Raw genomic sequence first — 15,982 nt, forward strand, 5'->3', positions numbered from 1 at the left:
CTCTGCACCACCTGATCTAGGTCTTGCCATCTAAACCGTCAGACAACAAAAATGCTGCAGGAAGAGTGACACGAGGAAATAAAGTTTGGGAACAGGAAGTGTCGATGTAAATTTATTAATTATATGGATACAGATACGCAAATTTTGCTGTAACCAGCTGGTGCTATTTATAAAGTGGAAATAAATAATCCAACATAATAGTCTCATAAAATACAAATAAAAATACATACTTTAATTAAGCAAAGTGTGTCTTGAATCTTTTATCAAGTTTTAATCCCTTGAATGTTGTAATAAAAGTGATTCTAAATTGGACAGCTGCAGGAAATGTGCAAATGATAGAAAGTAGATTTGAATTGGCTTAATTAAATATTCAAACATGCCTGGCAGCCCAGCACAAACGTCTTTTTAGTGTACAAACATGAGCGCATTCAATAAGAGGTTTGTTCAGCTGATACTGCAAAGTTAAAACATGGCACGCACATGACACAAATGATGATTGCATCTCTCTTCCCCCCCCCCCCCCCCCCAGATTTAAACCGTATTGAATGAATTAATAAATATAAATTAACATCAGCATGTTGTTTTCAATAGGAAATCTCTATCTGGTGTAAGCCAGTAACTGGGACTTTGCAGGATTGCGATTGGCAACTATCTATCCGGGCCAGGTTCTAATTGCCATTGCAGCCCGGCTCGCGCCTGCGGTGTCCTCACATTTGTCTTCCCCTCCCCCAGCTCAGCAAAAGCGGACCGTTTGTGAAGCGTCCGGTGTTGCAGTCGGAGCCGTGTGATCGCTGTGCTGTCTTCAAGAGACCTGTCAGGATGGATGATCAGGGATGTCCTCGGTGCAAAACTACCAAGTACCGCAACCCTTCGCTCAAACTGATGGTGAATGTGTGCGGACACACGCTGTGAGTGATGTCTATCTATCTATCTATCTATATAGCCCCTTAGGGTATATGGGAGCTTCGTGTGCTGTCTCCTTGTCTATTGTAAATTAGGTGATTCATTCATGAATGTGGACCTTAGCCTTTTCTAAAAACATATCCCGGCCCCTACCGCCTCCTTTGCTGGAGATTTGGAGCACACCTTGAGCCTGACTGCCAGGCACCTGAATTAACATCAGTAAATAATTTTATTAGTCACAAGTAAGGCTAACAACACTGCAATGAAATTACTGTCAAAATCCCCAAAAGCCACACTCTGGTGCTTGTTCAGGTACACTGAGGGAGAATTTAGCATGCCAACGTCTTTTGGACTATGGGAGGAAACTGGAGCACCTGGAGGAAACCCACGCGGACATGGGGAGAATGTGCAGACTCTGCGCAGTCACCCAAGCCAGGAATTGAACTCGGGTCACTGGTGTTGTGAGACCCATCTTCTCTTCTCCCCCCACCCCCAATATCTCCCACTTCCTATGCCTTTTACCTTTGACAAAGGGCCATTGGACTCGCAACGTCAACTCTTTTCTCTCTTTACAAATGCTGCCAGACCTGCTGAGGTTTTCCAGCATTTTGCCTTAGATTCCAGCATCAGCAGTAATTTGCTTCTAGCCACGGCTGGCCCTGTGCCACTGTGCTGCCCCTTAGTACAGTACAGCCTGTCAACTGAATTCAGTCTCCCCACAAACAAAAAAAAACAAAAGTGATGGTGAAAATGTGAAACAAGACCTGAAATTGCACAGTGTAATAATATTTAGTATTTCAAAAGGAAATATTAGAAGTCTTCTCTTTTCGGTTGTTAGTGAATATCATTGAGCATTTGGGTTTATTGGAATCTCTACCAAGCAAATAAACAAACAGTTTTTCAATGCAGAGAAATGTGAATGATTCACTTAAATTGGAAGAACGTGGAGAGACAATATAAAATGGAAGGTACAACTCTAAAGGAGCAGGAGGACCTGGGTAAAAATGCGCACGGGTCATTGAAGATGGCAGGACAGGTTGAGAGCAGTTAATAAAGCATACAACATCCTGGGCTTTATTAATAAGGATGTGGAGATGCCAGCGTTGGACTGGGGTAAACACAGTAAGAAGTTTAACAACACCAGGTTAAAGTCCAACAGGTTGTGTCGATATGCGCGATCTTCTTGGAGATCCTCTCCACTTGGAGCCGGCAGTTTGCGATGTCTATGGTAGTCATGATGTGGAGATGCCGGCGTTGGACTGGGGTAAACACAGTAAGAAGTTTAACAACACCAAGTTAAAGTCCAACAGGTGTTGACCTGTTTGACCTGTCCAACCTGTTGGATTTTAACCTGGTGTTGTTAAACTTCTTACTTTATTAAAAAGGGCATAGAGCAAGGAGCTTATGTTGAACTTATGTAAGTCACTAGTTCAGCTGCAGTACTGTGTCCAATTCTGAGCACTGCACTTTAAAAAGAATGTGAAGATATTGGAGGGTGCAGAAATGATTCATGAGAATAGTTCCAGGGGTGATGAACTTCAGTTATGAAGATAGATTGGGGAAGTTAGGACTGCCTTCCTTGAATTACAGAAGGCTGAGAGGATATTTGATAAAGATATTCAAAATCATGAGGAATCTGGAAAGATTAGATGGGGAGAGACTGTTTCCATTTGTGAAAGGATTAAGACACAGATTTAAAGTAATTAGTAAAAGAAGCAAAAGTGCTTTGAGGGGGGAAAAAATATTCATGCAGCGAGTGGATAGGATTTGGAATGTGCTGCCTGGGTGTGTGGTGAGATGGGTTCAATTGAAGCATTCAAAAGATTGTTATTTGAAAAGGAACAACGTGCAGGGTATGGTGAAAAGGCAGAGGAATGGCAAACATGGGTTTCCTCTGGGTGCTCCGGTTTCCTCCCACAATCCAAAGATGTGCACGTTAGGTGGATTGGCCACACTAAATTGCCCCTTAGTGTCCAAAAGATGTGTAGGTTAGGTGGATTAGCCATGAAAAATGTGTGGGGTTACGGGGATTTGGGGCGGGGGGGGGGGGGGAGGGGGTGGCGCTGGGTAAGATGCTCTTTCGGTTCAGACACAATGGGCCAAATGGCTTCCTTCTGTACTGTAGGGATTCTATGGCAGTCGGTAAGTTGCTCATTCTGAGAGCCAGTGCAGACATGATGGGCCAATCATAGTCTTCCTGTGCCATAACACACCTGGAACACCTAGATAACAAAGACACCTCTGTCAGACTCCTATTTATTGAATACAGCTCAGCCTTCAACACCATTATTCCTACGAAACTCATCTCCTAACTCCATGGCCTGGGCCATGGCTCCTCCCTCTGCGACTGGATCCGGAACTTCCTAACCCACAGACCACAATCAGTAAGGATCGGCAAGAACACCCCTTCCACGATCATCCTCAACACCGGTGCCCCACAAGGCTGTGTTCTCAGCCCCATACTATATTCCTTATACACCTATGACTGTGTGGCCAAATTCCCCAACAACTCGATTTTTCAAGTTTGCTGATGACACCACCGTAGGGGGTTGGATCTCAAACAATGATGAGGCAGAGTACAGGAATGAGATAGAGAATCTGGTGAACTGGTGCGGTGACAATAATCTCTCCCTCAATGTCAACAAAACGAAGGCGATTGTCATCGACTTCAGGAGGCATAGTGGAGAACATGCCCCTGTCTACATCAACAGGGATGATGTAGAAATGATGGAGAGTTTCAAGTTTTTAGATGTCCAGATCACCAACAACCTGTCCTGGCCCCCCCCATGCCGACACTACAGTAAAGAGAGCCCATGAACGCTTCTACTTTCTCAGAAGACTAAGGAAATTTGGCATGTCTGCTACGACTTTCACAAACTTTTACAGATGCACCATAGAAAGCATTCTTTCTAGTTGTATCACAGCTTGATATGGCTCCTGCTCTGCCCAAGACTGCAAGAAACTACAAAAGGTCATGAATGTAGCCCAATCTATCACGCAAACCAGCTTCCCATCCATTGACTCTGTCTACACTTCCCGCTGCCTCTGCAAAGCAGCCAGCAAAATTAAGGACCCCACGCACCCCGGACATTCTCTCTTCCACGTTCATCTGTCAGGAAAAAGATACAAAAGTCTCGGGTCACGTACCAACTGACTCAAGAACAGCTTCTTCCCTGCTGCCACCAGACTTTTGAATGGACCCATCTTGCATTAAGCTGATCTTTTGCTACACCCTAGCTATGACTGTAACACTACATTTTGCACTCTCTCGTTTCCTTCTCTGAATGGTATGCTTTGTATAGCGTGCAAGAAACAATACTTTTCACTGTATACTAGTACATGTGACAATAATAAATCAAATCACAATCAATTCAGTGATTTAAGACATTAGCCCTTTGTTCTTTATAGGTACTTACCGCACAGTTCACATTATCAGCCATTTTGGCTTCATGTTTTATATGGGAACTATTCATTTTGAATTCTTGGAATGCAGCTTCTCTGAGCCCGTTACTTGAGTTTATCTTATTAAGTTATGTTCTTTTCCAGGAGCGACTCTATCCATAAACAAAACCCAGCTTGTCCGTGTGGTTGGGAATTGAATTTAGTAATACAAGCTGGAGAAACCAGTTTTCTGGAATCTGATCAAAATGCAAGTTCTTTCTTTAAAAGGCTTCAGGATGAATATGGCTGAATTCTTGTAAGAGTCCCCGAATTGAAACAAGTTACGATGATAGTGTTGACTAGAGTTTACAAAAAGACACAAGTGCTGATTCAAGTTTCTTGCAAGTTTAGTTGATGCAGGAAATCAAAATGTAATACCAACATGTCATGCTGAAGTCCAGGTGAAAGTGGTGAAGTGTTTTATTGTGAACTTGTCTGTGTGAAGCATGAAAAATAAAACTATCTTCAGTATATATTTTTTTGCTGTAGTTTCTTTAAAGTGCCAATTGAACCAAAATACAAATATGAATACCCAAAGGCTATCTAGTCTAATCAGTTTTAGATTTGATGGTTAATATGAAATACATTTGTCGTAGAACTCTATATGGTTCTATAATGATCTAGATGTTTTCTGTTTCTTGGTTTCAGGAGGTTATAAATTTTGGTGTGTTAAGATAATTTGAGTTCAGAAAATGTATATGAGAACTGATTCTTCATAAGAGACCCTTTCTCATTCCAAAACTTATCAATTCATCATTCCTTCCACAGAAGTTATGTTAACACCACATTTTATTTTACCCTTGGTTTGTCTCCTTTTCTCCTAAAAGGTGCTTTAGTCAAAACAGGAACAAGCATGTCACAGATGTACAAAATGGGCCATTCAGCGAGTGAATACTGGAGCAAGGATAGTCAATGGAAGAATTGTGGCAAAATAGATCACATGACAAAAACCTGTTGGGCTAGACCAGGTTCCCCTGAGAAAAATATTAGAGCATCCGTGTATCCTCAAGAAGAAAAATAAGTTGAATTCTATAAAAATTTACAACATGGAAGAAAAGAATTACAACTGTGAAGAAGAGAATGCCCAAAAATATGAAGAAGAGATTCAACTAACCAACTTTTCCAAACAGGGTTGATCACAGATTCTGGGTGATTCCAAAGTGGACAACATATTAGGGTGGAGGCTGATACTGGTGCTGCAGTATCTTTAATTCTTGAGACTACATACTAGCAAAAGCTAAAGTATCATCCTTTAAAACCAGCTGATGTGATTTTATGAACATACACAGAAGAAATCATGCCGTTAAAAGGTTACATCATGGTCAATGTAGATGAGTACACAAACAGCGGTGTTGCCTCTCCAAGTGGTCCGTGGTAATTTTCCAACTCTTTCTGGGAGATCATGCTTGGAGAAGATAATGCTTAACCATAAAACAGACTGGTTGATGCCAAAACAGATCCAGAGCACATTCTGGATAAATACAAGATCGTATCCAGAGACACTTGGCTCAATTAAGGGAGTTCAAGTGAAACTTGAGATAAAGTCAATCAAAGAGGTTCAAAGCAAGAGAGGTGCTTTTTGTAATTCATCCCACGATCGAAGAAGAATTAGTTTGACTTGTCAATACTGGTGTATTAGAGCCAGTTACAAAGTGACTGGGCTACTCCCATTGGAGCTATCATGAAATCAAATGGTTCAGTTTGTATTTGTGGTGATTTTAAAACAACCATAAATCCGGTGTTTGCTGATCAATATCCGTTTCCTTTAATTGAAGATTTGTTTGCTGAATTATCAGGTGGGCAGAAATTCAGCAAGATTGATCTTTCACAAGCATATTTACAGATTAATGTAGGCACTGAATCACAACCATTGGTACTCCTAAAGGCTTTTTTGTTATAAAAGTTTACCTTTTGGGGTAACATCCGTATCGGCCCTTTTCCAAAGATCGCTGGATCCGATGTGGTCTCTCTGGTATACAATGTTACCCGAATGATTCTTAATCACAGGGTCCAGTGAACAAAAGCACTTGGAAAATTTAGAAGCAACATTGGAACATTTTCAAGCCAATGGTCTGTGTATCAAGAAAGAAAAGTTTGACTTTTACCAGATGTCAGTCCAGTAATTGGGTAATGTTATTGAAGGTAAAGGCCTACATAGAGCACCTAAAAAGATAGATGCAATTTTAGAAGCACCATGTCTGAAGATTGTGATGCAATTGCAGTCCTTTCTAGGATTACTAAAGTATTATGGTGAATGTGTTCCTAACTTAGCTACATTATTAAAACCATTGCATAATTTGCTGTGTGCGACACAGTCATGGGACTGGACAACAAAATATGAGAAAGCATACAAAGATGCTTTGCAGAAATCTGAAATATTTTAACCTAAAGCTACCATTACTGCTTGCTTGCAATGCTTCACCTTATGGAGTAGGGGCATTAGTTTCATGTATTGTTCCTTTGGGCGAAGAACGACCAATATCTTTTGCATTGTGTACTCGGACTAGTGCTGAATCTGACTATGTTCAATTAAATAAAGAAACATTAAGTATAACTTTTGGTGTATGAAAGTTTCATCATTAGTTATATGATTTCCATTTCACATTATCGACCCTTAACTGCAATTTTTGGGCCGTGGAGAGGTATATGGTCATTAGTTGCTAGTCGATTGCAAAGGTGGTTGCTGATTGTATCTGCACACATACGATTTAGAGTATCAATTGCCATGCTTATGCAGATACATTATTGCGCTTACCTTTACCTATTGAGCAGATGCCACCAACTAGTTTTCCTAACATTCTTTATTTTTCGCTAGTAAATCATTTACCTGCAACAGCTTCTCATCTTCAGAGACGTACCAGAGATGATCCCGTGATGGGGAACGTGATGGATATGATATTGAAGGGAATGATAGCTGGAACACATTGTCCACGTTCTGATTTGAAACCATGTGTCAAGAAGGCATCAGTTTTCTGCCCAAAGTGGGTGTCTATGTGGGGAATCCAAGTGATCATTCCTGCTAGTCTGCATGGAAGAGTTCTTGAACAGCTACATGAAGGTCGTCTTGGTATAGTTCAAATGAAGGAACTGGCATGTAGTTATTTTTGGTGGCTGGGTCTGGATGCTCAGATTGGGGAAAGAAAAGTGGGAGAGTGTCAATAAATATGCTGTTGTCTCCCTTACATCCTTAGGAATGGCCTAAAATGCCATGACAATGATTAAATGTAGATTTCACTGGTCTGTTTGAGGATTACATGTTCTTGTATTAGTTGACGCGCATTCAAAATGGCCAGAAGTTATTATCATGAGATCTGCTACATCTGAACAAACCAATGAAAACCAGGATGAAATGCTTGCAAGATTTGGTAAACTAGAACAGCTTGTTGGCGATAATGGTTCACAGTTCACTTCACAAGAGATTGAGGATGATCTCAAAGTAAATGGTATTCGGCATATAAAATCTGCACCTTTTCCTCCATCAACTAGTGGATTAGCTGAAACATTTGTTCAATCCTTAAAATATTCTTTTAAAAGCTTCAGATGAGCAAGGTTCATTATCATGTGTGAATAGCTTTTTGCCATTTTATCTTATTGCCATCTCATCCGACTACCCAAAGTTCACCTGCATTACTGCTCTTAAAGAGAAAGTTGAGAGCCACATTTGATTTATTATTACCTTCAGAAACTTCAGAGATAGTAGAGTATCACAATTATTTGGATGAGAATGAAGGCAAAACAATGCTTATTTCAACAAGGAGATCGAGTGTTACCGTGTAACTATGATACGAATGGAAAATGGGAACCAGCCATAGTTTTAGCAAAAACAAGTCCAATTTCTTACATGGTTCAAACTGAAGATGAACTTATTTGGTGGCGCCATGCTGACCTGTTGTTATCAGCTCAATGATTTCTCCGCATTATCTCCAGAAGTACCAACTTTAGTCCCTAGTGTTATGGATACTACTATGGAAGACTTAGTTGAATCTGAGTTGCCTGATGCTGCTTTACCATATGAGAATGATACAGAATTAGTTCCAAGTGAAGAAGGGTCTACTGAAGTTCCAAATCCTACTTCTAGGGTCAAGGGCAGCCAAATTCCAGAACGTCATGTACAACCAAAGAGAGATAGATGTCCTCCTGATTGGTTTTCTTGTTGAATATCTCGTACTGTCTAGTGGATTATTGATCATACACATAACATCATAGTAATTTGATGTCATCACCACAGAAGTTAAGGGGAAACGATGTTATATTAAGAGGGTTGCCAGGATACTTTAACAGTCGATCTCATGATTTGATGACTCATTTGGGTGTGTGTTCAGGCTGCTGTTTAACCTTCAGTTTTGTATTCTGATGCAGAGCAACGAACAGCTCTTCATTAAAACCTGTCGTGTTTGTTTGAATTTACATGTGCAAACCAAGTCTTTCAAACGTGGGAGATTACACATGGAACCAAGGGCTACTTAATTCGGGCACTGTGAATCTTTATTTCCTAAATTTTCTGACTTCTGTATTATTTCTAGGCCTTCTGTATTTTCTTTCAGAATGATAGTGTCTAACCTAATTTATAGTAGGTACATACCATAATCCAACCCAGGCTCAATGTATCGCCCCCATTTTCTAACAGAGCCCAAATGAGTGCAAGAGGAAAACTGAACAATCGGCTTGAGCGGAGCATAAACATCCACATGGACAGGTTGGGCCAAATGACTTGTGCCACATATACTATGTAACTTTCAGGCCAAAGTGCCCATCACAGAACATTAAGTGACTGAGCATTTTGGGTATAGTAACGTCTACAGACACTGACATCCTACTGGTAATGCTAAAGATTTTCCAGTAAGCTATGATACAGACATCTACTAATACATTGAAAATTCCAGGCATCTTCTAAGTTCAAAGAATAAGGAAAAACCAACAATGCCAGTTGCTCCCTGCTTCCAAACTTCATGAAAAGTGCCATTAAATGACATCGGCTGACCAGCAACCTACTTCTTGATGGTAACATTTGCACGCACCAGATAAATGCAGTCAATGATCATCTTGAAGGGAAAGCGGAATCCTCTACCCTGACCTAGTTCCTCCACGTCGCTTCTGTGAGTTGACATTGACCAGAATAACTGCAAGACGGTGGAAGCCAGATACCCTGTAATTTTCATTTCCTAACCCCCCCCCCTCAATCTCTCTGTTATGTATAAGTGTGGAGGAATGCTCACCACTCACTCGGATGAATACAGTTGAAACAGTGCTCCAGAATTTGGATACCATTCAGGATGCAGTGATTTGCTTGATTGTATTAATATCACTGGATCCAATATCGACCTTCATGGCTAGTACAGTACAGCATACACAGCAGCACTTTTCAATGTAATTCCAACAGCACTTCCTTCCTCTGCAACCACTACCAGCAAGAAAAGTGAGATTAGCAATGTTATTAAAATGCCACCATTTCCAAATCACTTGACATTCTGACTTTCGACCATCTAGTATTTCCTCCATGATCACTGGGTCAGAGCGATAGTATTTTCCACTTAATACCTCAGTGATAGCATCTTCAACCACAAGGGCAGCAGTGGCTCTAGAAGAGGGTTTAGTGTCAACACCTTCTTCTCAGGCCACCTTGGGGTGGGTAGTAACCTTGGTGGTATCACTCGCATTCAGGTTTTTAACAATTACATTGCATATTTCAGATGGTTAGATCATTTAGTTTTCTAAGTGTAGAAGTATTTTTAAATGATCGAGTGGATTGTACTTCATGGCGATATATATCATGGGTGATAACCCTTTGCTGTCTTAAATAAATATTCCTCATATTTGAACTTGAACGTTGAATTTTGGTGTACTTTTTGATTATTGAGGCTTGCTTCATCAATCCTGGCCCCCTCCTTTTCTCTGCGTTATCCTGAATTAGGGATATGGCCTGATGTATTGATTTATCTTTCTTCAGTTTCCTTACGTTGGGGTAATAGTTACCTCAGCTGAGATTGGCTAATGGAACATAGTTCAATAATCAAGTGTTTTTCCCATTCTGAGTAGCTGAGCATCGTGTGATGTATTTGCCCATTTGGAAGCCATGCATTCAAACATCCTGTCCATGCTTACTATTTAGGAACCTTTGTATTCGGTGGGTAAATAGACTCGGAGATGCAGATCTAATCGCTCTGATAGTAATAATAGAATGTTACAGCACTAAAATGGATCATTCAGCATGTCATGGTTGTAGTGGTGATATTTTTTCAACATGAGCCGTCCAGTCTAACCTGCTTTTCTGTTTGCTGTCCAGCTTTTAATATTGCCTTTATTTCAAGCAGCTAACTAATTTCTTTCCAAAATAGTATTGGAGATTTGTGGCAGCATATTCCACATATAACCATGGCCAAACATTTTTTCCTATCTCTTTTAATCTGTTTGTGTGCTTGTTTCAAATTTGTGTTCTCTCAATACAATCTCCAATGAGAGCGACTTAGAATCATAGAATCCGTACAATGGCAGAAGGAGGTCATTCGACCCATCGAGTCTGCACCAACCACAATCCCACCCAGGCCCTATTCCCGTAACTCTTCGTATTTACCCTGCTAATCCCCCTGACACTAGGGTTAATTTAGCATGGCCAATCCACCTAAGACTTGTTACTGTTTACCCCATCATAAGATGTGAGCACAGTCTGAGAATAAGGAGTTGATTATGTAGGTCTGAGATAAGGAGACAGTTCTTCACTCAAAAGGTTGTGAATCTTTGGGATTGATTACCTAAAAGGATTGAGGATGCTCGATTGTTGAGTATGTTTAGGACTGAGATCGATTTAGATGTTTGGGGAATCAAGGGATTTAGGCAGAAAAATGTAGGTGGGGTAGAAGGTCATCCAAGTGCAGGTTCAAAGGGCTGAATCGTCTACTCCCATTTTTAGGTTACGTACAATCGTAAGAACACTTCTTTATCATTTGAGCCCTCAACTTGCTTGATTCCAGTAAAATTTATCAAATCAATTATCATAACTGTCACCGCTATTTTCAGGTAACCTATGCAACACTTTTTCTATTGCTTTTATATTCTTCCATTAAAGGGCTGTACAAAACTGGGCCTGACAATTGGGTGTGTTAGGAGATTATGGAATATGCTCCCAGGGCTAGAGGTTTAAGCAAAAACTGACAACATTCACAATTAGTTTGAATAAGAGAGTGATATCAAACGGATTGAAAGAGCATTGTAAATGAGATTAGAATTATTTGAGCTGGTGTGGAGGATAAATGCCAACACAGACTGGTCAGGCAGAAAGGCATGTTACAGTGTTGCATCTTTATCTCTCTCCAATTAAATTGGCTCGGAAATGAATGATTCTCTGTCTTTCATAGCTTAACTGTATCCACCTACGGTCTTTCACAGTCCTTATCGCGATTTGCCATTTCAACTTGCTGTTATCAGTAAATTTCAGTACTGCTTCCCCAGTTCCTAAATCCAGATTATTGAGGGATCGCCCAGATAGCAGCCACCCCAAAACAAAACATCACTCGCCCTATCTTGCTGGACTGAGAAACCTCCCTATATCTTCTTGCTTTCTGCTAACCATCTCTTTCCATGTGATTTGACTTTCCCTTGATTCAACATGTCACTTATGTTTGTGGGAAGTTTCTCATGTGCTGCCTAGGATTTTACAATAGAAAGAAGCCATTTGGATGACTGTGGCTGTCTCGGCTTTCAGTGGTCTATTTCGTCTCATTCCCTTTTTTCTTTTCTCATGGCACAATAGATGTTTCTTCAAATAACTATTCCTTCTCTTATTACCCTATTAATTTTGGCTTTTTGCTTGTTCTCTTAGGAGACTCCTTGACCAAAGAGCCTTCTGCATAAAAATTCTCCTGCCTCGCATTTCTTTTCATTTTAAATCAGCGATGCATACTTACCAACCAGTGAAAATAATATTTCCCTGTGTTTTATGAAACATCTTTTTATAATTTAAATGCCTATCAATCTCTCAGTTACCTCTGCTTTAATTCAGAGTTTCTTTATTGTCTTCTCCTGCATAGTCTCTTATCCTTGGTATTATCTCAGTGAATTTATTCTCCATCCTCTTTGTCTATTGACACCATTCCTAGTGTAGTGTTCCCAAAACTGGGCACATTATATAAACCTTCAAAAAGCATTTGAATAAAGTACAACCACTACATTTACTTTATTTGCAGTAACCAGATACAATTTTATATGATTGGTCACACACCATGTGGAAAATAAAAGTAACTGTCATTTGATTGAGAAAGGTTGGATGATGTTGGAAAAGCAGAAGGATTTAGGTGTTGAGAAGACGTCAAAAGCAGCACTTCAAGTGCATAAAGCCATAAGAAAAAAATTGATGGAATACTCTTTGTAGCATATAAAAATCAAGGTGCAATAATGAATCTATAATAAAATAAACCATTTAGATACTAACACCCATTTGAGGTTCCATATACCAGGAAAAAAGTTGCAGCAAAAAGAGGAGGCATAGCTTAGATTTACAAATTTGCCTGGTATGGGGAAATGCAAATACAAAGAAAAACTTGGAAACAGCTTGGGAACCAAAGGGCCATTTGACAGAGGTATTTGCGCTTATGAAAAGATGCGACACGGTAGATGGAATCATTCTTTTCAGTCATTTGAGGGGTCTAGAAACAGTGGACTTGGATATAAAATTAAATATTAGAGATTTAGGACAGAAAATAGAAGAAACTATTGTGAGGCTGTGGAATGCAGTTAGTCATTCAGAAACCATGACAACGTCAAGGTTAGAATAGGTTAGTTAGGTGGCTGAAGGAAAGGGGATATGCAGCAGGAGGACGACTGCTTGTGTGGAGGGTAATGCAATACCGACCAGTCAGGTCAAATAGCCTGTTTCTGTAATGTAATTGGCATTGGATTACTGCTAGCTCCCTGCTTTTTGCATTCCATTATAGACAAAATTTTCGTACCCTACTCTGACATTATGTTCCAAAATCAGTTGTCTGACCACTTCTCCCGTTCCTTGCTCAGTTTTTATCCTTCCCTTTTTCCTGTTGCTTGCTAATCTTTTCCTGCCTTGTTAAATGCTCTGAGAGGATATTGTCTTTACAGAAATACAAATTATAATAAAATATGGAACACATATCAGACCAACCAGGCTTGCTGCTGGGCAGACAGATATCACTGATCTGTAAAACAAACAGTGAACTCTGCATAGTATCCATTCCTGATGGTCGATTCAGTTTAAAAAAAAATAAAAGAATTACTATTTTGAGTTGTAATCTTTTTACGTCTGCACAGCCCCAATGCATGAATTCACTCTTGTGAATAAGATTAAATCTTATTTTTAAAAATTGAGTCATTTTGTTGAAACTCAGATGAGAAATTGTTCAGTTTAAACTATGGCAGTGGGTACCTAATTAGACAGGTTCATGTGTTTGAAGATGTGTTAAGTTTTATTTTAGCAGCTCTTAGAGTTTGAGCCCAATCAGGACAGGTAATTTGTGGATTCACTGGGTTGATTTTCCAACAAGTATAATTGATTTCATTTTAACAAGTTAACATGTTAGCAATTCATTTGCATGGCAACATGAGACTAAGTGCTTCATTGTGAAATAGTTCAACTAACTTTTGGATTGGCAATTTGGCTGTTTTTAGGAACTGGCTCTCACAAGCCAAGGGCTTCCAGTACGCTGAGATTGTGTGATTCATGTAAGTGGTGGGATGCAGTGCAGATGTGTTTAACTTTTTTGAATTTATGCCAAAAAGGAGAAGAGTTGGTAGGCAATCAGCTATCTCGTATGTGTCATGTTGGGGATTATTCTGATTTGTTCAACATAGCAAATACAGATGTGATCCCGATTTAGACATAAAGGCTGTGCAAGGTCAGCATTCTGTAATTTTGAGTTTGCCCTGAACTTGAATCATAGCCTGCACGTTTGGTTAAAAGTAGATCAAGTGATATCGAGCTTAGAATTGGTTCTTCCATGTGTATATTTCTGTTTGAGACTTTGTATTCTAGCATGGATAAAGGATAGATGACGAAATTCATTCTTGCCTCCAATGTGCCAGTGAGCCATTTGAGGAAGAGTATTTGAAGACCAGGGTCTTAAATCCGAGACTAAGGTCATGGTTTATCGGGCAGCAGTGATTCCCGCGCCCCTATGTGCCTTGGAGACTTGGGCGACCTACATTGGCACCTCAACTAGGCTATGGCTGCACTCCCCTGAGGAGCAATCTTGCCAGCATTCAAAACTGAATACAACGGACTTTGGGAGTGCAATGCATTCAGGGCCTCCTCCACTGGTTGGTCTTGACTGTCCCCAATCTCTGCATACCTTTAAGCTTCAAGCTGACCTCATCAATAAATGGGCTGTCCATGAAACTCATTCTGATGGATGCACCATAGTGATGCCAACAGCTGCTTAAGTTCAAAAGTCCAGCAGTCAAGCTGCTGCAGTTGATGACAATTCCTGAACAATGCTACGAACTCTGTAGAAACCAATGACTTTTAAAAAGAAAGTCGATCTTTCAGTTAATAGCTGATAGGTTGACACAACAAGATTTCATCTTTTAAGCCTTTGACAGTGTCTAAAAACACAGTAATCTTTGTAGGCAACCAGTACTTTAAACACAAAACAAAACCCAGACCCATCCCCTTTTTTTTAGCACAACCAAAAACCCATTTCACGGACATACTGTGAATTCACCCGGAACCAGTCCAAGGTGACTCTTAGCTCCCCAGGATTTACTTCTGATCTTTTCCTTTCTCAGTCTGAGAACTTTTTAATCTCAGAACTGTCTTTCACGGTGAGGTTTTTTTCCCTGGAGCTTCTTTTTCTAGCACAAGTGAGGCAAAGTTTCCAACAGTGCAAGCTCCCACTGACATTCCTGCGCGGTGAACCACAGCATCTTGCAGCTCAAAACTGCTCTCCTTCTCCTGAATCTTGACAGACTAACCTTGACTGAGTTTTCATAGATATCTTAGCCCCCTCCCCCTCAGAACCCATCTCCATGGTAATCATATGAATCTTGAATCCAGGTAGAAATGTTGATTAGCTATCCTTGAGATCCCAGCTCTTGGAAGTGAGTAGACATTTTAAAGAACAACTGTCTACAGCCCGATTTATTATCAACACTTCTCCAGCACTTTGGAGACTCCAGTCTGTCACTGTTAGCACGCCGGCTGCTGCCATTGTCTCTCCAGGTTTAAGAACCCCACACATTTGTCCCAGTTAAACAATTTATGTTCTTTTAATCAGTAACAATCAGACCAACCAGGCTTGCTGTTGGGCAGACAGCAATGCAGGTCAAATGACCCTCCTTCATTTTTACCTTAAATTTAAAACACAGTCCCAAAGCATAACAATCCTATAGACCTCATAATTGTAACATGTGGCTGTTCAGGACATGAGAAGGGTCCTGGAGTTTCCACATGCAACTGGATGCGTATGTGACAGATTTGAGCCTCTGTTTATTAGACTACTAAATTTGTGACCTAAGTAAATGCTAGCTACCCACAAATGAACTTGTGCTCCAGAATTTGCTGCTTCAGACCTTGCTGCACCCCTAGTTCCAGTACAGCTACAGCACTGGCATCCATACCGTGGCGGCACGGTAGCACAGTGGTTAGCACTGCTGCTTCACAGCTCCAGGGTCCCGGGTT

The 15,982-nt window shown here is 40.4% G+C and overlaps 1 protein-coding gene across 1 annotated transcript in view; it reads left to right on the forward strand.

The window, feature by feature from the left end:
* Positions 1 to 752: 752 nt before the first annotated feature.
* Positions 753 to 15,982, forward strand: part of mnat1 (MNAT1 component of CDK activating kinase) — a 118,581-nt gene continuing 103,351 nt past the window's right edge. The window contains exon 1 of the mRNA XM_078234227.1: positions 753 to 908. Within this exon, the coding sequence (XP_078090353.1) occupies positions 820 to 908 (89 nt within the window). The 5' untranslated portion in view covers positions 753 to 819. The remainder of the gene's footprint in view (positions 909 to 15,982) is intronic.

Source organism: Mustelus asterias, chromosome 18 (genome assembly GCF_964213995.1).
Source record: "Mustelus asterias chromosome 18, sMusAst1.hap1.1, whole genome shotgun sequence".
NCBI lineage: Eukaryota > Metazoa > Chordata > Chondrichthyes > Carcharhiniformes > Triakidae > Mustelus > Mustelus asterias.